The 23,789-nt window shown below is 36.3% G+C and overlaps 7 protein-coding genes across 7 annotated transcripts; 5 read left to right on the top strand and 2 right to left on the bottom strand.

Moving 5' to 3' along the window:
• Positions 1-1,415: 1,415 nt before the first annotated feature.
• LDB16 (Ldb16p) lies at positions 1,416-2,372 on the top strand (the record flags this gene model as incomplete). The annotated part of the gene is made up of 1 exon (XM_003980027.1): positions 1,416-2,372. One exon carries the CDS (start codon positions 1,416-1,418, stop codon positions 2,370-2,372), a length of 957 nt encoding a protein of 318 aa, XP_003980076.1.
• Positions 2,373-2,947: 575 nt separating this feature from the next.
• Positions 2,948-5,953, bottom strand: NDAI0G04140 (Zn(II)2Cys6 transcription factor; the record flags this gene model as incomplete). The annotated part of the gene is made up of 1 exon (XM_003980026.1): positions 2,948-5,953. The coding sequence occupies one exon, from the start codon at positions 5,951-5,953 to the stop codon at positions 2,948-2,950; it is 3,006 nt and encodes a 1,001-aa protein (XP_003980075.1).
• A 704-nt stretch (positions 5,954-6,657) lies between these two features.
• On the top strand, positions 6,658-9,189 carry ALR1 (Mg(2+) transporter ALR1; the record flags this gene model as incomplete). The annotated part of the gene is made up of 1 exon (XM_003980025.1): positions 6,658-9,189. The coding sequence occupies one exon, from the start codon at positions 6,658-6,660 to the stop codon at positions 9,187-9,189; it is 2,532 nt and encodes an 843-aa protein (XP_003980074.1).
• Positions 9,190-10,299: 1,110 nt separating this feature from the next.
• On the top strand, positions 10,300-11,055 carry TPT1 (tRNA 2'-phosphotransferase; the record flags this gene model as incomplete). The annotated part of the gene is made up of 1 exon (XM_003980024.1): positions 10,300-11,055. The coding sequence occupies one exon, from the start codon at positions 10,300-10,302 to the stop codon at positions 11,053-11,055; it is 756 nt and encodes a 251-aa protein (XP_003980073.1).
• Positions 11,056-12,518: 1,463 nt separating this feature from the next.
• On the bottom strand, positions 12,519-13,505 carry NDAI0G04110 (uncharacterized protein; the record flags this gene model as incomplete). Its single annotated transcript, XM_003980023.1, has 1 exon — positions 12,519-13,505. One exon carries the CDS (start codon positions 13,503-13,505, stop codon positions 12,519-12,521), a length of 987 nt encoding a protein of 328 aa, XP_003980072.1.
• Positions 13,506-14,101: 596 nt separating this feature from the next.
• Positions 14,102-14,545, top strand: INO4 (Ino4p; the record flags this gene model as incomplete). Its single annotated transcript, XM_003980022.1, has 1 exon — positions 14,102-14,545. The coding sequence occupies one exon, from the start codon at positions 14,102-14,104 to the stop codon at positions 14,543-14,545; it is 444 nt and encodes a 147-aa protein (XP_003980071.1).
• Positions 14,546-18,883: 4,338 nt separating this feature from the next.
• Positions 18,884-23,176, top strand: NDAI0G04090 (uncharacterized protein; the record flags this gene model as incomplete). The annotated part of the gene is made up of 1 exon (XM_003980021.1): positions 18,884-23,176. The coding sequence occupies one exon, from the start codon at positions 18,884-18,886 to the stop codon at positions 23,174-23,176; it is 4,293 nt and encodes a 1,430-aa protein (XP_003980070.1).
• Between the last annotated feature and the right edge of the window lie 613 nt (positions 23,177-23,789).

The following is a 23,789-nucleotide window of genomic DNA, read 5'->3' as shown; positions in this document are numbered from 1 at the left end:
GAGTTCTTATGTTGCTGACCTGCCGATCAAAAAATAAGTAACTAGAAGTACATAACTAAATAACTTGAGTTTTAGTTTTAATCTATAAAAAAATATGTTTTGAAAGAGTTGTAGAGTAGTATCAAATCCCAAATATCAAGATGCCAAAAGGCATGAAAAAATGGGTTGGATGATACTATTTCACGATATGGGCAAAAACTAAATTACGGTTGTATCAAAATGTGTAATGAAGTCGTTCCCCACCTTTATATTCTCCATAGCAAGACCCATTAATCTATTGAAGCAAAAGAAGATGAGGCAGAAACAGGAGTTGTTAGCGAATTTAACTGTGGTTCCCATATGAAGCTCAATATATGAATTTCCTACAGGTGCATACACTTATGCGTCAAATTAGTGGCACAGCGCACGTTTGGAGTGCTTCTGAATTCCTACAGCATATAAAAAGACGTTTTCGAATATTCTTTGCCAGGTTCTAAGCTGTACATATATATATATATAAAGATAGTCTACGTATAATGTACGAAAGTATATATATTATCGTGAAAGTCTCACATTATTTTTTTTTCATCTCACCTTCCGGGTAACCGTGGTCCCACACTCTTCATTGTCAAAATAGTTTTGTGTTGGAAATGTTAGGGTTAAGAGCACGGAGGAGGTGTGAAGAACCTTCAGATCATGCTAAGGACTGTCTAACTTCTGAATATGACACGCTCCATGTTATTTGATAATCCAAAATACTACCGCAACCTGCAGTGTAGTTTAGATTCTTGAAAAAGAAGAATTTCTCAATTATTTAATTATTTATTTTACAATGAATTTTCCTATTCTTTCATTTCAAATCAATGTTGTTTAAATATTTAAATAAAATTTAAAAACCAAAAAATATATATATATATATATTTGTCGGCATGAAATAAGCAGCCATTCCACTTAGCATGTTTCACTCAAGGCTTGTCATATTATGACTTTCTTCTTAAAAGTTTAGGATTCGAGGATCTGTCTGTCGCACTGCTATTTGGCAGTGTGGGCCGTTGAATTCCAAGAATACGCGCCTATTCGACAGCTGAGTATTTCTAAGGTTTATGGACTGCGAATCTCGTACCTACGTAATGTAAAAATACAGGTAGATGAGAACAGATAACTTCATACATAGTCTAGAGTTAAGCTTAGTAGATAGGAACTTATCATTACCTTTAATATCCAGAAACGAAACTATCGCCATAAAGAAACGAAACAGACATCGTACACGCTAGCTGCTGCTCTGTCCATTATGGCTTATTCAGTTATTGCTGATAAGTTGATGTCTAACACAGTATATCGTCTAACAAAGGATTTTACGGTTCTTACGTTCTCTACCTTTCTTTTCTGTTCTTCTGTGCTATTAGCTGTTATTTCAGCCATTTATGTTGTAGTTTATGAACTGCTCCTCCGCAAGATTGCAATTTTATTCCATTCTTTTAGTATTAGTACCTACTTCTATCTTATTAAGGAATGTATTTTCGTTGATAGCTTTGCCCTTAAACATACCTCTAAAAATCTTCACTGGTTCATCAATTCAGCAGATTATACTCGGAACAAATATATCAATAACTAATTACATTGCGATAACTATTTGCCAATATCTAGTAGTTCTCATATCATTAGGAACACTTATTGGGTTGTCCCTTGGAGGTGTTCTAATAACATTCCACTCGATTTTCGTGATACCAAATGTTTATCTGGATCTCTCAGAAGTTTACAAAGCTATTACGCATCAAATTTCAGCCAATCTACCGTTCATTGCTAAGAGTAGTCCTGACAAAACTGCCATAACCATCGACGACGGTTCGACAAATAAGATAATGCACAAACCAACAGGAAACGTCGAAACATCAAAAAGGCCTGGTGTTCTTACGCCACAAACTCCTCCCCACGAGATATTTGATACTTATCAATCAAATCCATATACTGACGGTTCAGATATCTCTTCCAATTGGCGCAAACAAGACGCTATGTTTACAACTCTAACATCGCCGTTAAGTTCATCTAGAGAAAATGTCCTGAATGTTGCCACAAACTTACCAAGCGATTTTTTCCAAGAAAAAGAGAAGAATTCTAATAGTTACAATATATCCATGTTCGAAAATATGTACACACCTTCGAATAATGAAAATCATTATATTTCATCGGCACAATCACCAAGGCAATTCAAAAATCGACAGTCTTCGTCTACATCTTCTTCAATGTCAGATCTTTTAGACCCGTTCAGTACCATCACTGTGCCGACAACATTAAGAACCAGGAGGGATCATGGTACTTTGGTTAATCGAAAAGCAGCTTATTCAGGTAATATACTTAAGGCCGCAAAAGCAGGTTTATTTCAAGATGCGTAAATCGTCGATAGATTAAACATACTTGCTTCTTGGAAAATCACCCTGATATCTATTGGCATTGAACGTCTAACCTATCAGGAAAAATATAAAAGAACATCTACGAATTTTAAATGATACAAAATGATATATTTTTTCCTCAGGCGTTTAATTTCATTCGAAAGAAGCAGTTTCCGATACCACGGATGGATGAACATTCTGTATATCAAGATTAATAAATACCTATCAAAGTCCTCTACGATCGGAATGATATTCTTAAGGTGCTGTTTGCTTACCAAAAACAATGCCACCTGTGTATTTAGTTTATCCTGACCTGAACTAACAGTATTTTGTTTCGCTTTAATTCCTAGAGGCTTTAACATATAAAGTAGAAGAATCGTACATATGTACATAAATGTCATTATATTTAGTCTATTTCTTAGAGTATATTTTAGTTTTTAGAACACATTTCAACTCGCTTTTTATTTACCTTTGACATATCAATCTATAATTGGAGACAATACAACTGAACGTATAAATAGTATATGCAAAATATTACCGAAATTTTGGAAACCAAGAAAACCATGCACTGCTGGTTTCTAGTTGCTGAAAATATTCATAACTGAGAAATCCCGATCAAATAATAAACTTCCGAAAGGCAATAATTCTTTTATTTGTGAAGGTTGTTGCTGCTTTGCCTGGAGAACTTCACTTTTACGCCACTCCTCATTTATGTCAATTCCTTTCGATGATCTATACCTTGGATAAATAAACGATAATGGATAGGGAAAATTAGCGAACAGTGAGTTATCAGCCTCCTCTACTTTATCTGGTAAATTTGCCTCCCGTCTAATATTGCCAATAAAATTAGATGACTTCAAGAGTTGGAAAAATTCTGAAGATACATCCTTGAAAGGGTTCAATATTGTTTCTGTGTCTCTAGAATTACTGGATGGTTTGTTGTTGAAGCCTATCTCATCAATATCATCAAAATCGCCGCTATGAACTCCCATCGACTTCAGTGTGTCGATATACTCTTGAACTGCTTCTGTTTTTATGGAATTGGATGAAGTCAATAAGCTTGATAAAATACTATCATAATAGCTCTCATCAATATTTAGAGAGCCCCGGAACATCGGCATCTCTTTCATCTTTGAAATAATATTCTTTAACAGAAAAGAATACATGAAAACTGTGGTGCTCCATTTCATGTTATTATAAGATAAATTCCTTTGATTATCTCCCACCAAATGAATATGGGAATCATGTAATAAATTTAGAAGAGATATAAGATCCCCTGAATTATCATCCTCAAGCCCATCGATAATAAAGAAAATTAACACAAATACAGCAGTTGAAAAAGGGTATAACATATCATTGTGCATACAAGGTTGATATTCCAAGGACTGAAATACTTTCAATGCAGTTATACTGGCCATCTTAGATTGTTCACAAAATGTTTTGAAGACGGCAGGCACATCGTGAGTGGAATCGGTAAACAAGTTCTGATTGTCTAGAATGAACGAACAAGCAAACATACTCAATATATTCGTTAAGTATAAATAATGAAGGTGGCAACTTATTACTTGAGAACATGCAACTTTGAATGATAGTGTTGTATTATGAATGGTTGGGTCCATAAGCAATAGCGATAGATACTGCTTATAGCTCTCCAATTTCATTGCAGGTGGTAATTTATCGAACCATGTCCTTAATTCTTTGTTCAGATCAGAAATGCTATGTAGTATTTCGTCAAAAGATAGGTGCAATGTACTTCTGACAGCAAAACATTGAGAAAAGACTCTAGATTCAAGGCTGAGAAGTTTTGAAACAAAATATGATATAAAAAAAGGGAAATATTCACAATGATTACCAATTATATCTAATGCCTTATGTACATTGTCAATTTTTTCAATGGCCACTGTATCTTTGACAAGTTTCGGTAGAATATTTTTCTTGAGCAAGTCGAAATATCCTGCATCTGTGAGAACGTCCATGTTATCCAAACTGATAATTGGCGGTCTTGATAGGATCATAGATGCTCTCGCATCCGCAGAAAAACAATGCCACCAAAGACTACCCCTGTCGAGTACTTCATTAACATCTAAAAAGCTCATATGTATTTTTTTTCGTTTGAGACGAAGTTCCATTGCAAACCTCACAGCTGTATCTAAAACGGGAACAGCAAGTTCAGTACTGACATTATCCTGTAAATAGTGATAGTATATTAGCAACGCCTGTATTGTCTTTGTGTGAGCACACACCATTGATAGTTTATGATAGTATTGATTGCTATTGAAAAAAGTTTCGTTTTCTATAATTTGGAGGAGCCTATGCTCGTTTACCATTGAATCCATTTTCCTAGTTATACTTGCCCCCGAACAAACACACACATTCAATAGGAATAATTCCGGATATGTCATAGTCTCTCTGGCCACATTATCGTAATATCTGCTAGCCAAAGAGAGACATTCTTCTAACTTAATAATTCCAGTGACGGACGAAATACAGAATTGGTGAAAATTGATCAACAGGCGTGTTGCCAGGTTCTTATCTGGCAATGAGTAATACTGAGACTGAGTCAGGCCTTGAGTAATCACATTGCCACTCATTAATTTCCGAACTTGAACGACATACCATTTTAATGAAATGCTTAAAATACTATTTATTGGAGAAATAAATTGTAAGTCCGATGTAAGTGGAGAAAGTTTGTATTTAACCCATTCTATTTTGGGTGCCGTCAATATTGCAGTCGAATAGAGTTTACGACGAGGTTTTCTTGAACTGTTTAAGGTTGGGTTTGGATTTTCAGTCTTCTTTATTAACTTATCCAACAACCACTCAAATCTCGCCATATTATCAATAACGACAGCAACCTTTCTGTCCAACTTCTCTATTTTCGAATTCAGGGAGTCTGGTATTTTGAATTGTGAAATATTGGTTGTTTTAGAATCGTTCAAGCCCGCCTCTTTCAAAGGAACGCTAGTTGTTTGAAGGGTGACACCAGCATCCTCCTGCTTACTGGTAAGTTGATCGGGTAATCGTTTTTCAGCTAATGTACGTTGAGGTATTTCAACGGACGCCTGCGGTGCGAATTCAGTACTTTGCATTAGTGCAGAAGCAATATCAGCTTTACTTCGACTGCGCTTTGATTCCTCCGCTTTTTCAATTAAATCTCCTTTCCTTTTATTCTGGTTTGAAAAAGTACACTCTGAATGGTACTTAATACAGTTTGAACACTTCTTTAGTCTGTCGTCAAATGCGTCACATTTGATTTTTCTCCTTCGGCATAGATCGCATGCTTTTGATGCCCTCTTCTTTGGTGGGTGATTGAGTATATTGCTCTCATTATTAATTTCAAAATGAACGTCATTATTTCCTTCCCTCTCAATGTTCTTCTGCGCTTCTATTAGCGAAGGGGACGAAGCTGGATTCGGAGCTGAAAGCTCTGCAGCGGTAGTAGGTTCAAAGTTTGCCTCTTTCCCTGAAATTTGATGTGTTTCGGCCATTCTCCAATATTGCTCTCCTAAAAGCTCTTGACCTAACAAACGGGTTTCGATAGGGTTCTGTGATTTCTTGCTTTCATCAATGTTATCTTGCATCATGAAATTAACTAAAAAATCGTAACTTCCTTGCTTTAGATCCTATATATATATATTTTTTTATTCGCCAATATAAGTCTATGTGTATTCGTATTTATCTTGAGTGGCGATGAAAATCTAGCACATGTATATCTTTTCTTCCGCTCTCCAGAGGTAGCTTTATTAGATACTGTAAGTTCGACGAAGAAGCAGAGTGCCTATAACAGATATGTTACGTTAAACTATTGATATGGAACTTTTAATCTTATATCGTTGGTAGAAAAATCAGCACACCACAGCTTAACATAATTCTTGTCTATCGTCCCGTCCCGGTATTTTTTTTTGTTTTTTTTGGCTCTCCGCCCATTCTTCTCCGTTCTGTTTCTGGTTCTAGTTCTAGTTCTAGTTCTGGGTTATCCCAACTGCCGTTAGTAGCAAACTTTAGAGTTTTACTGATTCTTCTCAACCTGCCAATCGTAATAGAAAAGATACTGAATAATATTTCGTTCTTCTTAATATAATCAACTTATTTGAGGTTGTCCTCTCAGTTCTCGACAAGTTTCAAGAAGGAAGCCATACAACTCATGAGTACTCTACATACGTCGTTAATAACTGTGGTATAAGTCATTGCACATCATCAAAAAAAGCACCATAAGTAACCTGTTTGGTAATATTGAAAGACAGCATAGACAATCAAACAAAAAAATCCAACAGTAGCTAAGGGAATAATGACTACATCGATTCATTCTACAGACTTGTCAGAGAATTTGTCCCCAGAATTATCGCCAACAACCTCTGTGGCAGGATCTATGGTTTCTATGAAAACGGAAGACCATAATGAATTATATGATCATAGACAACAAGCAGACTCCTTACCCATCCGTAAGAACCCAGAAGTTCAACAGGATAATAGTTCTGAAAAGGAACCCCACCCGTCATTCCGCAATGCGAATACTCCATCGGCTATCCAAAAAAATCGTTTCCCAGCTATGGAATACGATACTGACCATCCTCTGGGGCACAGACAATTAAGGACGACTGAAATTCTTACCTCTAATGCGAGGCCATCCCGATTATCATACTCTATCGCTCACCAAAAACAATTATTTGCTGAAGATAGAAACCAGAACCTAAACAAAGAAACAGAAAACAAAAAGCAGGATGTACTTCACGATCAGGAGAAACCAAATCCAGTTATGTCGCTACCAAAAACTCATTCTGAAAGAGACACCTTCGATCATCAAAAAAGAAAGGAACAAGGAAGAACAAGATCAAGATCAAGAACAAACTCCGACGCATCTGACTTTCCTTCAATTAAGCCTTTAACCCATCTCAAAGAAACAATTTCCAACCATACTTCGACAAGGAGAGATTTATCAGATGATAATCTCCCATCTCAAATACCACAGCCACCAAAGAAAAAGCAAACGAGGGCATCATTTGACAGTGATGCGTCTCAACTTTCCGGTGACTCCCAAGAAACAGAGGAAGATGTTTGTTTTCCAATGCCACCTCAATTGCATACCCGAGTTAATGGAATCGATTTTGATGAACTAGAAGAATTTGCGGAACATTGTAATGATCTTAAAAAACAATATGTAACTTCGCTGAACACGAATCAACAGTCTGCGTCATCATATTTCCAGAATGGAGGTGCGATGTCTACATGTACTTCTACCTCGTCTTCATCAGCTGCTCTGAAGTATACTCCCAAAGTAGCCAACATTTCACAGGAGAAGACTGATAATTATAACGAAGCTCTAGAAGAAGATGAGCATAAAGAGGAGGAAGAAAACAAAGAAAAACTGCCATCAAGCTATTTTGGAAATACTCCTGGTGTATCCTTTGGGAACAACAAAATCGAAGCAGATTATTCAGGTAACGATATTGGAGTATCTGATTTCGCCTATGGCAATGAAACATTCAATGTTCCTGACAGGTTTTCTTTTTTCTGTTCTGAGTCAGAGGAGACTACACACTCACCAGATGTTGCCTCCTTGGTGAAATCCAAACAATCATTTTATGATTTGTTTAGAGGGGGGGAACCAACATGGTGGTTAGATTGTAGCTGTCCCACAGACGACGAAATGCGTTGTTTTGCAAAGGCCTTTGGAATTCATCCGTTGACAGCCGAAGATATTAGAATGCAGGAAACAAGAGAAAAAGTGGAACTGTTCAAATCGTATTATTTTGTGTGCTTCCATACGTTCGAAAATGACAAGGAATCAGAGGACTTTCTTGAACCAATTAATGTATATATTGTCGTCTTCAGGTCAGGCGTCCTGTCTTTCCATTTCGGACCTATTTCACATTGTGCGAATGTTAGGAGACGTGTAAGACAACTACGGGATTATGTCAATGTTAATTCTGATTGGCTATGTTATGCACTCATTGATGATATCACTGATAGTTTTGCACCTGTTATCCAGTCCCTGGAGTACGAGGCAGATGCTATTGAAGACTCTGTCTTTATGGCAAGAGATATGGATTTTGCTAGAATGTTACAAAAGATCGGTGAAAGTAGACGTAAGACAATGACTTTAATGAGGTTACTTAGTGGGAAGGCAGATGTCATAAAAATGTTTGCCAAAAGATGTCAAGATGAAGCTAATGGGATTGGACCAGCATTGACCTCCCAAATTAATATAGCGAACTTGCAAAGTGGATCAGAGCCAAATTTTACCAACCACCTCCCAAATTCATATAATAGATTGACCACTCAACCGAGAGGTGACATTGCTTTATATTTAGGTGATATCCAGGATCATTTGCTTACAATGTATCAGAATCTACTATCATACGAGAAAATTTTTTCACGCTCACATTCCAATTACCTAGCACAGTTACAAGTAGAGTCCTTTAATTCTAATAACAAAGTTACCGAAATGCTAGGTAAAGTCACAATGATCGGTACAATGTTAGTTCCATTAAATGTGATAACAGGGTTGTTTGGTATGAACGTAAAAGTCCCTGGAAATGATACTGAACATCTTGGTTGGTGGTTTGGTATTTTAGGGGTCCTCGTATTCCTAGCAGTTTGCGGTTGGTTCTTAGCTTCGTTTTGGATTAAAAGGATTGATCCCCCTACGACGTTAAACGAAGCAGCTGAGAGTGGATCGAAGTCGATCATATCCAACTTTTTGCCCAAAAATGAGCAATCTTTAAATAAATCCAAAGATAGGCAGATGAGGTCGCAATGGAATCACCCGTCGAATAAGTCCATAGCCAGTTTACCGAGTAAATACAGCCGCTATGATTGATATAGCCTATTGGACATACACTGTCAATTAGACTATATAACACCAAATCAAACCACAATCTTATTTGCACACAAAATTAAAGGTACGTATTTACTCCTTTCGTGCTGGTTCTCCAGTTGCCCCCATCCCCATTGTCGTGCTCGGAACCTTCGTTATTTTCCATCAGATCTCTAGATCCTCATAGTTACAAACGCTTATATTCTCTTCTTACCATTTCCTATGTATCTTTATTCGCAACCTTCAATATATTCTACCTTATATTAACTTTTCTCCTATCTTTTCACTGTTAAATAGCAGGCTGCAAGATATTATCTTGTTTCAATTGTTTCTCTTATAGGTTAAGCTCATTTACGATCATTACCCTCCGTACTTCATCGTTAATTCATATCACAGATTTCTGTCGCCGCCCGCGCGAGGAAAATAGATGACCATAAAACTCTGCCTTTATTATTGTTGGAACTCCGTACACCACCGCTACTTGTCTTACTTATGGGGCACTTCGCCTCGAGAAGAGATGAGTATAACAGTCTTTGTTCATTATAAACACTTATAACTAGCGCTTATAGTTAGTATTGTATAATAGTACATATTATGTATTAGATATAATAAGCTGAGAAATAGTATTAACATTGACTCTCTCTATACTCGATGTTAATATTATTCCTTATTCTTTTATCTAATACATAATGTATACACTAACAATAAGCGATAGTTGCAATTGCTCATGGGAACCATACACTATATACTCATCTCTTCTCGACGCTAAGCGCGCTAGGAGTAAGATAAATGGCGGTGATGTACGGATTTAGATAGTCATAATGGTAGACCGTTGGCTTACACCAGACGGACCATTAAGCATGGTCTAACAAATACTTCGCCCTAAATCCTTACATCACATACAAACGCTCTTGCCAGATAAACCGGGTAAAACATTTAAAAAGTATTTACGAAATTATTAATAAAATAAAAATTTATATTTTGATTTGTTACCGGAAGATTATTTGCTCTAACGTCGACTTATTCAATGATAACATATAGAAGAATACAGATCCGTTTTGTCTTTCAAAAAGCAAAAGTACAGTTATCGGATGCAACCAGAAAGGCTAACTAATGGTGGAATCTGAGATCGCTAAGAGAGATATTAGGATCTCGAAGGCCTTATCCTATCTTCTCAGGCATGGGGCCGTCAAGGAAGGCTTGTCCATTGATTCTGATGGCTACGTTGACTTGTCTGCACTCCTCAAGCATAACAGGCTGAAGACGTATAAATGTACCCGTGATGATATTCATCGAGTAGTAGAGACAAACGAGAAGAAGCGTTTTAACATAAAAAAACTAGAGAATGTCGAATACATTTGTGCAGTCCAAGGACATTCGATGAAAATTATCAATCCTGATGGTAAGTTGTTGGAGAGGATAACTACACTGGCTCAACTGCCAGATACATTGGTCCATGGCACGACTATATCAAGTTGTATTGCGATTCTTGAATCAGGAGCTATTAAAAAGTGTGGTAGGAACCATGTACACCTAGCTACTGGCATAACTGGCGTTAATTCTTCGGTAATAAGTGGTATGCGTCTCTCTAGCCCTGTACATATATATTTGAATTTAGATAAGAGTCTGATCGATGGCATAGGGCTTGTAAAGTCCTTAAACAACGTTTATCTGACAGAGGATGATATAGGACTTACATTTTTCAAGAAAGTCGTAATTAAACTACCAATTGAAAATAGAAGGAAGAAGGCTGTTGCTGTCAATTTGGCTATTCTATTAGCTTTGTTGCAGGACAAGAACATACCATATGAAATGCTGGACGGTAATAGCGATAAGGCATCTCATGACTTAACTATGAATGCACCATAAATAGAGCAAAGTTTAAGTAGCCATTTTTTGTATGTAAACTGGACGATATAACTTTAGTCTAACTCTCAAACCCTAACATTTATTATGGAAATATGGCAACCAACCAATTCGAGGAACAAAATCAACTCATTGTCTCTCTAGCTTTTTGTTCGCATCGACACATATCATGATAGTTACGAATGTTTTAGTTAGCATTTGGTAGATTCACCCATACCTAATGGAGTAGTCACTACAACTATAGGATGGTTTGCTATTATACTAAGAACCGTGTAGAGAGACCTGGCCAGTCGCTCTGGATTGCAGTATTATCCTAACCATGACGCCGTGCTGGTACTACAATACGATGTTATCGTCGAGAAAGTTAGTCATACGTGTCGGGCTCCATTGCATGACATATACCTACTGACTTTACTTAAGATCATGTCGTCGTGCAAGAAGAACTCTAGTTCAGGTAGCTGCCATATAATTAGATTATAAATTTTGTATAATTCAAGAACGTACCTAATAGTGACGTTATACCTATCTTAGAACTAGCTAGTCTAACAGAATGATGCAGACGTACGACAGAATAGAAAACCATTTGAAAATTGTGTAAGGAAGAGAAAGCAGTCTCCGGTGTTTGCATTGAACAATCTCCGTTGATCCAGAGAAGCTATTCTAGAACCTACCCATATATCACCAAATATCTTGAAACAAATATATATAGATTATGCATATGTTTGTCTTACCGCCAAAAATCTAGAAATTGCGGTGGTCGCGATACTAGAACAAAAATCATTGATATCTTATTACACGATTATTAATTGGTAAGCACTGAAGGTGAACAATGTTCTCCCTTCTTGGTGGTATGCTAGCACAAGTCCTCCTATTGGCTAAGTGTCTATACTTGTAATAACTGTTCATATTTAAGCTCACTTGTTTAGAATTCTTTCTACCCAGATATAGTTCAACCATACAATTAAGATTTTTGTCAGGGGAGTTCGGGCTAAGTCTCTCCAACAATGAACCTTCTTTATTAAACCCGTCACGAACCAACAAAGCAGTGGCAAATCATGGCAGCACATTATGGTTTCCAGCTATATATTCGTTAATAATCGGTATGATTTACAATGTTATTTAATGATGTACTACAGTTTTTAATTCTATTTGTACTTCTTTACTATATTATTCTAATTTAAGTTTGATGCAAAAAATGAAATGAAATAAGCTATATCCTGCCATTAAAGCAGTCTTAGGATATATCGTAAATTTGAACAATGCATGGAGTGGTCCCAGTCAAAACTGTGAAAGCGCATGCTAAGTAGATGGGAGAAATATAGATGATCATAGAACAGTCTATTCCTATAACCACATGCCCATCAGTCGAGAAAATGCGGTTGTCCTACGGAAGCAATCGATAGGTAAAATGAATTGCGATCAACATAAATGCCTCTCCAATAGACCATCGATTATAACAGAATGGATTATACGATCCTCTCTTGGAGGACCATGAGAGCCAATTCCCTCCGCCTATCTTCGACGGTGGCATCAATTTTTTTCGCACCCCTTTGGCTTGCAATATCATTTCCCTTATCGATGTCTATGACCTCGAATGGTTTAATCACCTTAAGTTTGACACATAAAATGTTGTAGACAGAGTCAAAAATGGGTTTCAACACAGGTTTTATTATATCTGGAAAAAAGTATATTAGTTGGAATGTGTCAGAAGCATCGCCGATTATCGTATTTTCATTGAAAGGCAATGTTTGGAAAAACCTTAGATAAATCCAACATGAGAAGAACGTTACCCATATGGAAAGCAGCTGGGCTATATGATGGAACCAGATGAGTTGCATACCGGTCAACAGACATAAAGTAAATATGGGTAATAATTTAAATCTGAAGTTTTTGGCAATAATTTTTGGCGACTTTATATTAAGAATTGTTGTTTCTGGCAACAATTGTTTATATATTATCGGAAAACCAACAATAATTGTATAATTCCCATCAATCGGAACTTTCATATTCAAGCCAGAAAAAAATTGGGAGAAAAGGAAAGTACATAAAACAACGGATATATTAGTAATTGAGCCAATGACTATAGTAAAGATGAGAACCTCTCTCGAGCTATTCCAATTCTTTTCAATAAATGTTCCACCAATAATAATGTTGACCAAGTTTACTAAGATTTTCCATAACTCGGTATCAACGAAATTAGAAAACACAATCGATAGTGGATATTCTGCGAGTTTCTCAGGTACCAGCTGTAAAAAAGGACATATCACTTCAGAATACTTCAGAGAGGCATCCGATGCTAAAAGGCTGTAGTAAGTTGAGTTCCTTATGTAAAAAAGGCATGATGTATTGAATATATATGCCAATAGCAAGATTCTTGTTGCGGTTGGAATCTCATTAATTCTTAATAAGGAACGAGGGATGTTCACCTCAATGAAGTCCGAAGAATACCGCATTTGGTGAAAAGTTAATTAAATACCAAGTAACTTTTGGATATGGTTATATGAAAACAACTAACAGGAAATACTGTTCGTCGAAACTAGGGTGTTATAATGGGCACAAAACAACGTTACAGTATTAGCGGTGACTATCTGTCCAACTTTAACTTTTTTCATCTAAGTTGCATGAATTAGGAATTGTATTTATTCAACCTTTAATTTTAATTTACAGCCAATACCACATAACAACGTACTTTTTCTACATATAGGTTTACCTAGTGTGATGTACGGGTTAGAATCTTCGGAGGCAAAAGTTTATCCACCGAACAACAATTGGAATAGAGATGATAAAATATAGAGCCGATAAGCGTAAAATTAGAGATTAAAGATCTGATCGGTTCTCTCCACTGTTATTTTAGTATCATTGGAACTGCAGTGCTATTTGAGAAGTACCAAAAGAGAGGTTGTATTTGTTGGAGTTTTAGATAGTAAAAATCGCCACCATTAAGAATCTTTCATTGGTGATATTTAGAAATTGCCTTAAGATTGACCAGACTTTATAGTACTATTGAATAAAAGGCAACCATTAGCAACAACATCCAGGTGCTACAATAATGTATCCAATTACTGGTGAGAACTCTAGTTTTGGTTTTGAAATTCTCGAAGATAATGTTCCTTCAAAGCAGCTGAAGAATCGAGATCAACGAACTGGTATGGTAACTAAACAAACAGAAAGAAAAAAAATAAGAGTACGCGCTAGGAAGGCGAATAAGCTAACAGAAGATGAGGTACGTATTAACCATGTTACTTCCGAGAAAAAGAGGCGAGAAAACGTTCGATCGATATATGACGACCTTGTAAAACTCGTACCAGATCTCGAACAGAATGAAAACAGATCCGAACTGATAATATACTTGAAGACAACATATTATCTCCGATGGCTCTATAAGAAAAATAATCAATTGCGAACAAAGTTAAAGGAATTCAAAGATGATGCTTATGAAAGCGAAGCATATAGTCAAGAATTAGTATGGGAAATCAACCAAGGGGAGAAATGAGGAAGTTATTCAGCTGCCCCGTATCCAGGGAACAAAAGGATTTGACCAATTAAATATCGCTCTATTTAACCTGGTGTTTTTATCAGGAGTCAACTAGGTTCATCAAATGAACAACGTGATTGAAATTGTACACGATAGACTAACTTACCGAAAAGGTTTCCATAAATAAGACACGTCATGTTTTTGCCGTAGATATATTGTAGGTATGACATACATGTAGAGGAAATAAGTATATACTTTGGTCTGTTCGGCAATAATCTGAACGTTGATGCTTTTCTTTTTTTCGCATTGGAGAAATTAATGTTAGTCTTGGGCAAGAGGATTTCGCCTACTGTCAGTTATTCAAAACTTTCCTCCTCACTACATGCGTTTTTTGAGGGAGCAGGTAATGGCTGGGTATCTCGTTAGACTCTTTAATACAACAGTAAAGTAGGCTCTTTTAGCATGATATTTAGGTGCTCGTCAAGCAACGGCAAGTCGGTTATTACTCACCTCTATGTCCACACATAATTATAGTATCAGGACGTGGGATCGGATTTCTTGGATTATAAAATGGAGTGGCAAGTCCAGGTGTAGAGTTTGTGTTCTCAAAAAACTGGCGACTTTCATCAATAGAAGGTCAAACATTTCCAAGGGGGTGAATATATGACACATAGTTTATCGGATTGAAAACTGCCCTCCGACCATAATAATGACGATATCAACACATGTTTGTAGCTTTATTCTGACAGGAGCCTAAAAAACAGATGCTGATAACTGGTGGCAATGCGTAGACCAATTTTGATTCTATTGCGTTAAAATGAAAACTGAGACGATTACCGAATAATCTGGGAATGACTCAAAACTTGCAAGAAACAGAAACTTGGAAATGAAATTCAGTTATCCTAAAAAACATAAACAATAATACATGAATTAATAACAAATAGAAGTGAAAGAGAGGAAAATACACATAAAGTAGTCATAAGTCGACTTTGATCTGCAATCCTTTTTATTCCAATACCTACGTCGTTCAGCCCTTGGTGGCTCTGCGCAACGTACGAAAGAAATTTTAACGTAACATTAATAAGGTTTTCGTAAAACTATTGACCTCTGTTGGGATTCAAGGCATAGAGCCCGTAACAACAGTTTACAGCGTACTACAAGACGAGCCATACTAGTAGTGTCTAGAGTATCATCCATAACTCCATATGAAGTCAATACTGCCTAATCGACATAAAGCCACAAGCAAAAAAAATATCATTTTATTGATTTGAAACACTAAGGCAAGATAATTTAAGACACTTGTTTGAAGTGATTTTTATAGCCCTTTCAATATATTAACAATATCGGCAAGAATGAGTAAAAATAAAAAAAATTTAAAAAATAAAGAAACAGGTTGCGAAGTATAAACTATAACTTAGATTTAGGGATCTAAAGATTGGAGAGTATTAGCTGGATACTAGGTGTACTTTGATCACGTATAACGAATATTATATTAGAGTGTATCACCCGTATATGCGACAGGGCGAGCCAAACTAATGATAAATCTTCAATTGAAGCTACTTCAAAGAACCTTACCATTCTTAAAGCCTTTAGGTATCCGCCTTGTCATCCTCTATATATCATATCTCAACGTGCTGAATAGATAATCCTGTACTATCATTGCCTAGAACTAAATTAGCATTTTACAAATAGATGAGTCTAAACTTCTTGAAAGGCAAACACTAGAATAATGAGACAAAACAAAAAACACTTTGATTCCAGGCCGAATTTTTAATTCTTTCTTATTTTAGTACGACAACCCTCTATCAGATGTATGTTTCTGGAACGTATGTAGAGCTCTTATTTTTCATTCCAATTCCACGAGTCAAGAAAACTTATAAAATAAAATATAACTCTTCGTGAGAGTCTGACGTGACACCAATCTCTAATCAGAATCGAATGTCACGAATTAGTGAGTCGGGGTCACGAAAGTGAACTAAAAATTATCATGAATTTGTTCGGTTCCAAGTAATATTCTAAACAACTTGATGCACCATACATGTCTGGAGCTGTATAAGTTCCGTGAATTATAACTGAATATTTCTTTCGTTGAAGCAAGTCGAATATCATGCAAGTGCTATTTTATTATTATTAAAACTGTTTTGATTGCAGCCACATCTACGATTTCGGCCAACAATACGTACAAGAGTTATGTGATGGGTCGGTTTAGTTGTATAGTATTTTCTCGAGTGTTTTCGCTTAGTATCCCCTAATCTGGTAGAAATAGTTAGAGTGTTTTGCGAAAAGCAAGGCAGCTGACAATGAGAACGGTGTTAATATTTACGAGTTTTGTTTTATTCATGCATGACTTCAACGAGAAATTAGATGAACCTCTAGAATTTATTGACTTAGTAATTAGTACCTTATTAACGTTATCCTAAGCCACAAATATGCTAACAACTAATCATGCGCCTATGGAAGGAAGATCTTAGTTATTTTATTTTTTGTTACTATTTTTTAAACCCAGTAAATTGCCGTAAAACAGAAATGGTTAACGGAAAGGGGAAAGCTATAGATAAGCAATCGGAAAAGTTGATGAAAAAGTATTTTGGAAAGAACATAAAAGGACTAAAGTTGAACTCCAAATAGAAGTATTCTAGAAGTTCATCTAATATCTCGTTGAAGTCATGCATGTGTAAAACAAGAATTCATAATCATGAACACCGCTCGCAAAGTCCATTCAACTAAGTGCTCCGTAGGACACTCTAAAAACATGTAGGTTTGATTAGGGGAGACTAATCCACACGCCCGAATAAACACTCAGCAGAACCATACAACTTAACCGATCCAATACATAACTCTTGTACGCATGGCCGGCCGAAACCGTAGACGTGGCTCCAATCAAAAACAATTTTAATAATAATAAGATAACGCTTACATGACATTTGACTTAATTCAACAAAAGATATTCAATTATACTTCAATAAACGTTATACAGCTACAGACATGTACGGTGCATAACGTAGTTCGAGTCATTAATTCGAACTTCACAACTCACAACTCACTTGACTGATAACGGACGACTCATAATTTCGTGACAGTGATTACTCAATTAATAATAAGAAAAACAAACTTCTTTGTGACACTTTAGCATGATGCCAGTACTTCGTTATAAAGGTCAGAGATAATATAAAATGTAAGATATCCGATTAGGATTACGAACTGTTGGCGTCATGCCAAAGTTTCACAAAGAAGTATGTTTATTTATTATTATTTGAGTAATTACTGTCATGATGTTATGAGTCGTTTTAGAAAAGCAAGTCAAGAATTATTATTATGAAGTTCACCAGGTTCGAAGTAATGACCCGAACTATGTTATGCACCATACATGTTTGTAGCTGTATAACGTTTATTGAATTATAATTGAATATCGTTTGTTGAATTAAGTCGAATGCCATGCAAGTGTTATCTTATTATTATTAAGATTGTTTTTGATTGCAGCCACGTCTACGGTTTCGGCCGGCCATGCGTACAAAAGTTATGTATTGGGTCGGTTAAGTTGTATGGTTTTGCTGAGTGTTTACTCAGGTGTGCTGGATTAGTCTCTCCTAATCAAACCTACAAGTATTTAGAGTGTCCTGCGGAGCACCTAGTCGAAAGGACTTTGAGAGCGGTGTTCATGATTACGAATTTTGTTTTATGCATGCATGACTTCAACGAGATATTATATGAACTTCTAGAATTTATTTGACTTACCAAGTTATTACTTTATCATCATTATCATAAGCCGTAATTATGTGGAGAAACTAATTAGGAGCTAATGTAAGTAAGATACTACTAACTTTACTTTATCTCCTGTATTTCTATCCTATCCCTATTCACATTCTATTACCATTCTATTATTGTCCTATCCAATCTTTATCCTACTCCTATTTTAGTAACACAGTGCATTACAATGAAACAGAATAACATAAGGAGTAACACAAGATTAAGGAGTACGTCTATGATACAATATGATCCCCAAATTATCAAATGTTCCAGAACGAAATATGATTAAATAAGCTCGTTGATTATCTAAGCTAACTATGACGGGCAAGCGATTAGATAAAATAATTTTGAAAGATATAAAAGGACTAAGGGTCGAGCTGGAATTAGAAACATTTTAGTCGTTACTTTATATCTTTTATTAGTTATCATTTTATACTATATAAGAAGAGAGCACAAAAATACATACATTTCATAAGAATCTTATAGTCTTCTCGTCAGAAAATCAAGATTCAAAACTATATCCAAATCATATTTTACAATTGGTAGCGCCGCAGGTCGATTCACATCAGGAATAGCCCTATTACAACTTATATTACAAATTATTATACAATGCGTCAAACTACTGAATCTACTACTCAAAACAATGAGAGACAAGGCAATATGGTAAATTTTTTAAAGATTGTCAAAACATTTAAAGGCGAACCAGATGAATATTTCACTTGGAAAGCTGCTATGCAAGGTAACAAAGAATTGTTCGAAGTTTCAGACAGACAATTTATGGCTGGTCTTTACAATTATTTCGAAGGTAATGCAGCTAACTGGCTGAAGAACACAACCTTCAATTCGTATGAAGAATTCTGGCTTACGTTAGATACCAAGTATCAATCTGACAAGAACAATGAAATCGCCATTAACTTTCGTTCATTGATGTCACCACCAAAGAAGATCAGAACTTATAGGGAATACGTTAATCATTTTGAAAATAGATTAGCATTCCTTCCAGCCGACTTCAAGGATTCCTCATGGAAGTTAGCTTGTTTCTTATTCCCACTACAACTGGGATTACAAGATGCTATTCGTTCCCAGAACCCGCAAAACGTTCAAGAAGCCATCGTCATTGGAGAAAATAGATCCATTATGTTCAAGGATTCTATTTTAGACCCAAGATTTTGTGGTTTAGTTAGCGACGTCCATGGAGACAATACTAAAGGCAATCAACATCATAATACACCATCCATCGTTTGTTATATTTGTGGCCGTCCAGGCCATAAATCCAACGAATGTCGTAACTCCAAAAATAGACAATTTGGAAGACACCGTTACAATCAAAAATCTTTCAGAAAGTCAGGACCTAACACTATCCCTATCAGTGACCTAAGTTACAAAAAATTAAATAGGTCACCTGTAGTATATATCAATAACTTACATGTTTCACCACAAGGTGACCATCCTTCTTTTTCTACAGAAAATATTACACTCATTAATGAGTTGCAAAATTCCATTACTTCCCATGAACATCAAGCACTAATTAACGAATTACCACACGTAACTACTAAATTTTCAAACAAACAAAAAGTACAAGCCTTATTAGATACAGGCGCAAGCTCCAACATCATTGACCCTACATGGGCAAACAGACTCAATTTCATTACTAGGAAACTTACAAAACCAATACATTGTAAAACTGGAGATGGCACTATGTCAGAAATTAGTCATGCTTGCAAAGTTAAATTTATTATTGATGGTGAACCTTTCACTCTTTCGGCTCTGATCGCACCATTCACACTAACATCCGCTATTATTTTAGGAATGCCATTCATCAACAATCACCCCAACATACTACGCTCAGCATTAAAGACAATGGTACAACCATCAGAATTAGTACCATGGAGAACCATTAGAAACGATATTACGAACAAGAATAATGAAGTGCATTTATGTTGGATATCCACCAGCGATTCGAGTACAGAACCACCATCAGAAATTACAAAAGAGTTCGGAGATATCTTAGTTGAAAAGATTCCAGCTCGCGACGAACATACCAAGACAATTCACCATCAAATCACACTCAAAGAGGGTGCTACACCAGTATTTCAACGTGCATACAGGATGGCTGAAGAAGAACGCAAAGCTTTAGAAGACGAATTAAAAGACTTAATGAAAGACAACAAGATTAGCCCTAGCGACTCACCTTTTGCAGCACCTGTTATATACGTTAAGAAGAAAGACGGATCAAGAAGACTTTGTGTCGATTATAGAAGGCTTAATGAAATTACTGTGAAAGCCAGGTATCCTATACCATTGATTGATGATTTGTTTGACCAACTCAGAGGTGCCACAATTTTTAGTAAACTAGACTTAGTCAGTGGTTACCATCAAGTACCGATTGCGGAAGGAGACCGTTACAAGACCGCTTTTATTACTCAAAGAGGACAATACCAATGGAATGTCATGCCTTTTGGTTTAACTAATGCTCCTGCTACATTCCAAAGATTGATGAATCATATTTTGAGAGAGTATATTGGAAAGTTCTGTATTGTATACCTAGATGACATTTTAATTTACTCTAAAACTGAGGAAGAACATATTAAACACATCACTAACATTATGCAAGCTTTAAGGGAACATCACTTATTTGCAAAAAGATCAAAATGCTCGTTTTTCTTACATCAAGTAGGATTCTTAGGTCATGTTATCAATTCTACAGGCATTCATTCAGATCCAGAAAAGATAGTATGCATTAAGAATTGGAGTGCTCCAAAGGATAACAAGAGTTGTCAGAGGTTCTTAGGTTTGATTGGTTACTATAGACGTTTCATTAAAGATTTTTCTAATATTGCTAAACCATTGAGGGAATACGCAAACGACAAATCAAAGAAAGTTAAATGGAACAAAGAACAAGAGTTTGCGTTTGAGAAATTAAAGAGAGCATTGTTAGAAGCACCAGTACTAAAACCTTTTGACCACAATTTAGATGTAGTGGTTACGACGGATGCTAGCAACACGGCTATTGGCGGTACATTGGAATTATTCAAAGACGGAAGGTTTTACGGAGTAGTTGCCTACATGAGTAAAGCACTACATGGGCATGAATTAAACTGGCCTATTCGTGAAAAGGAATTTTTTGCAATCATTTGTTGTTTGGAGAAATGGAGACACTATCTACTCGGTAAAAAGTTCAAGTTGTATACTGACCATCAATCATTAAAGTATGTACTAACTGAGAGGAGTTTCAAATTAAGATTAGCAAGATGGTGGGAAGATATGGCAGAGTATAGCTTTGAAATTGATTATATTAAAGGAAAAACAAACCATGTCGACGCCTTATCAAGAATTAATCTAATGGATACTGAGTCCACAGAAAGGACTATATCTAGAATCTCATTGGATCCCCAATACCTCACTACATTACGAAAAGAATATCAAAAGGACCCTGAATTGTTAGACATATATTCCAATCTCCAAAAAGATACACCCTTACCACGGAAGTTCGTTACTATCATCAAACATTACTCCTTCAAAGACGGTTTACTTTACTACTCTGCTAAAATACCATTCGATTCAAGATTGGTTATACCCAAAGGTACTATTCGTCAAACATTAATACATTTACATCACGACTCGTTGCTAGCTGGTCATCCTGGTTCGTTCAGAACTTATCAAAACCTGGTACATGATTATTATTGGCCTAACATGGTAAGTATCATCGAACAATACACCAGAACCTGTCCACAATGTCAACGTAACAAACATTCACGGATCCTCCCTCCTGGTATTTTCCAACCACTCGCTGTTCCATACCGCCCTTGGTCTTCAATAGGTATTGACTTTGTTTCCGGTATGAAAGAAGCACATAACTTCAATTGTGTACTAGTGGTTATCGACCGTCTAACGAAAATGGCACGTTTTATTCCAACGAAAAAGACGATCGACGCTAGTCACTGTGCTGACCTTCTAATCAACCATATAATCTGTCATCATGGTGTCCCAGATGAAATTGTGTCCGATAGAGACAAGCTATTTACTGGTAAAATTTGGGACCGTCTCAAACAAAGACTACGAATCCATCTTAAATTCACTACCTCATATAACCCAGCTTCCAACGGACAAACCGAACGAACCAATGACACTATGAGAAAGATTGTAGCCAGTTACACCAATCAACACGCCACTGATTGGCCAATGTACTGTTCTGTCGCTGCTTTTGCTTACAACAACACCTACCAGAGTAGCATCAAAACTACTCCCTTCTTTGCTAACTATGGTTTCCACCCAAGGTTGCCTGGTTTTACCAACCCCATACTTGACCACTCGCAGAATAATGAAGAGCAGCAAACCCCTAGTACCTCACAATCCAACTTAGACTATCACTTGCAAGCACTACAAAATATTATGGTTTCAATACAAACAAATATGGCTGATGCTCAAGACCGCCAATCTATTCACTTTAATGAACACCATCGTGTTACAAACTTCAAGGTTGGCGACTCAGTACTGGTTCATAAGGATGCCTACAACAATAAACCTTTTACCAAATTCCACCACTTGTGGTATGGTCCCTTCAAGATTATTGAAACATTGGGTGACCAAACCTACAGACTAAACTCTCAGCTTGGTAATCGTCGTACCAACACCTTCCACGTTCGAAGACTCAAGTTGTATAACCACCGTCAAGATAATGCCTATAATGTTCCACATACTGACTATAAAAATAAATTACATCTCATCGAACGTGTTGTTCGTATATTCCGTAATAGTACGTGTGAAGTCCAATGGTCAAATGCCGAAACATGGGATACTAGCATCATTCCACTCCACATCATTTTCAACTCTGAATACCGTCACCTACTCGATCCATATTATAATCCATCCACACAAGAAATTACCGTCACATCCTCTTAAGCTGGGGACCAGCTTTTAGAAAACGGGGGAAAATGTAAGATATCCGATTAGGATTACGAACTGTTGGCGTCATGCCAAAGTTTCACAAAGAAGTATGTTTATTTATTATTATTTGAGTAATTACTGTCATGATGTTATGAGTCGTTTTAGAAAAGCAAGTCAAGAATTATTATTATGAAGTTCACCAGGTTCGAAGTAATGACCCGAACTATGTTATGCACCATACATGTTTGTAGCTGTATAACGTTTATTGAATTATAATTGAATATCGTTTGTTGAATTAAGTCGAATGCCATGCAAGTGTTATCTTATTATTATTAAGATTGTTTTGATTGCAGCCACGTCTACGGTTTCGGCCGGCCATGCGTACTAAAAGTTATGTATTGGGTCGGTTAAGTTGTATGGTTTTGCTGAGTGTTTACTCAGGCGTCCTGGATTAGTCTCTCCTAATCAAACCTACAAGTATTTAGAGTGTCCTGCGGAGTCACCTAGTCGAAAGGTACTTTGAGAGCGGTGTTCATGATTACGAATTTTGTTTATGCATGCATGACTTCAACGAGATTATTATATGAACTTCTAAGTAATTTATTGACTTACCAAGTTTATTACTTTA

The sequence above is a fragment of the Naumovozyma dairenensis genome, chromosome 7 (genome assembly GCF_000227115.2).
Source record: "Naumovozyma dairenensis CBS 421 chromosome 7, complete genome".
In the NCBI taxonomy this organism is placed as follows: Eukaryota; Fungi; Ascomycota; class Saccharomycetes; order Saccharomycetales; family Saccharomycetaceae; genus Naumovozyma; species Naumovozyma dairenensis.
Note: the sequence above shows the minus strand (reverse complement) of the source record. Positions and strands in the feature narration are given on the sequence as shown.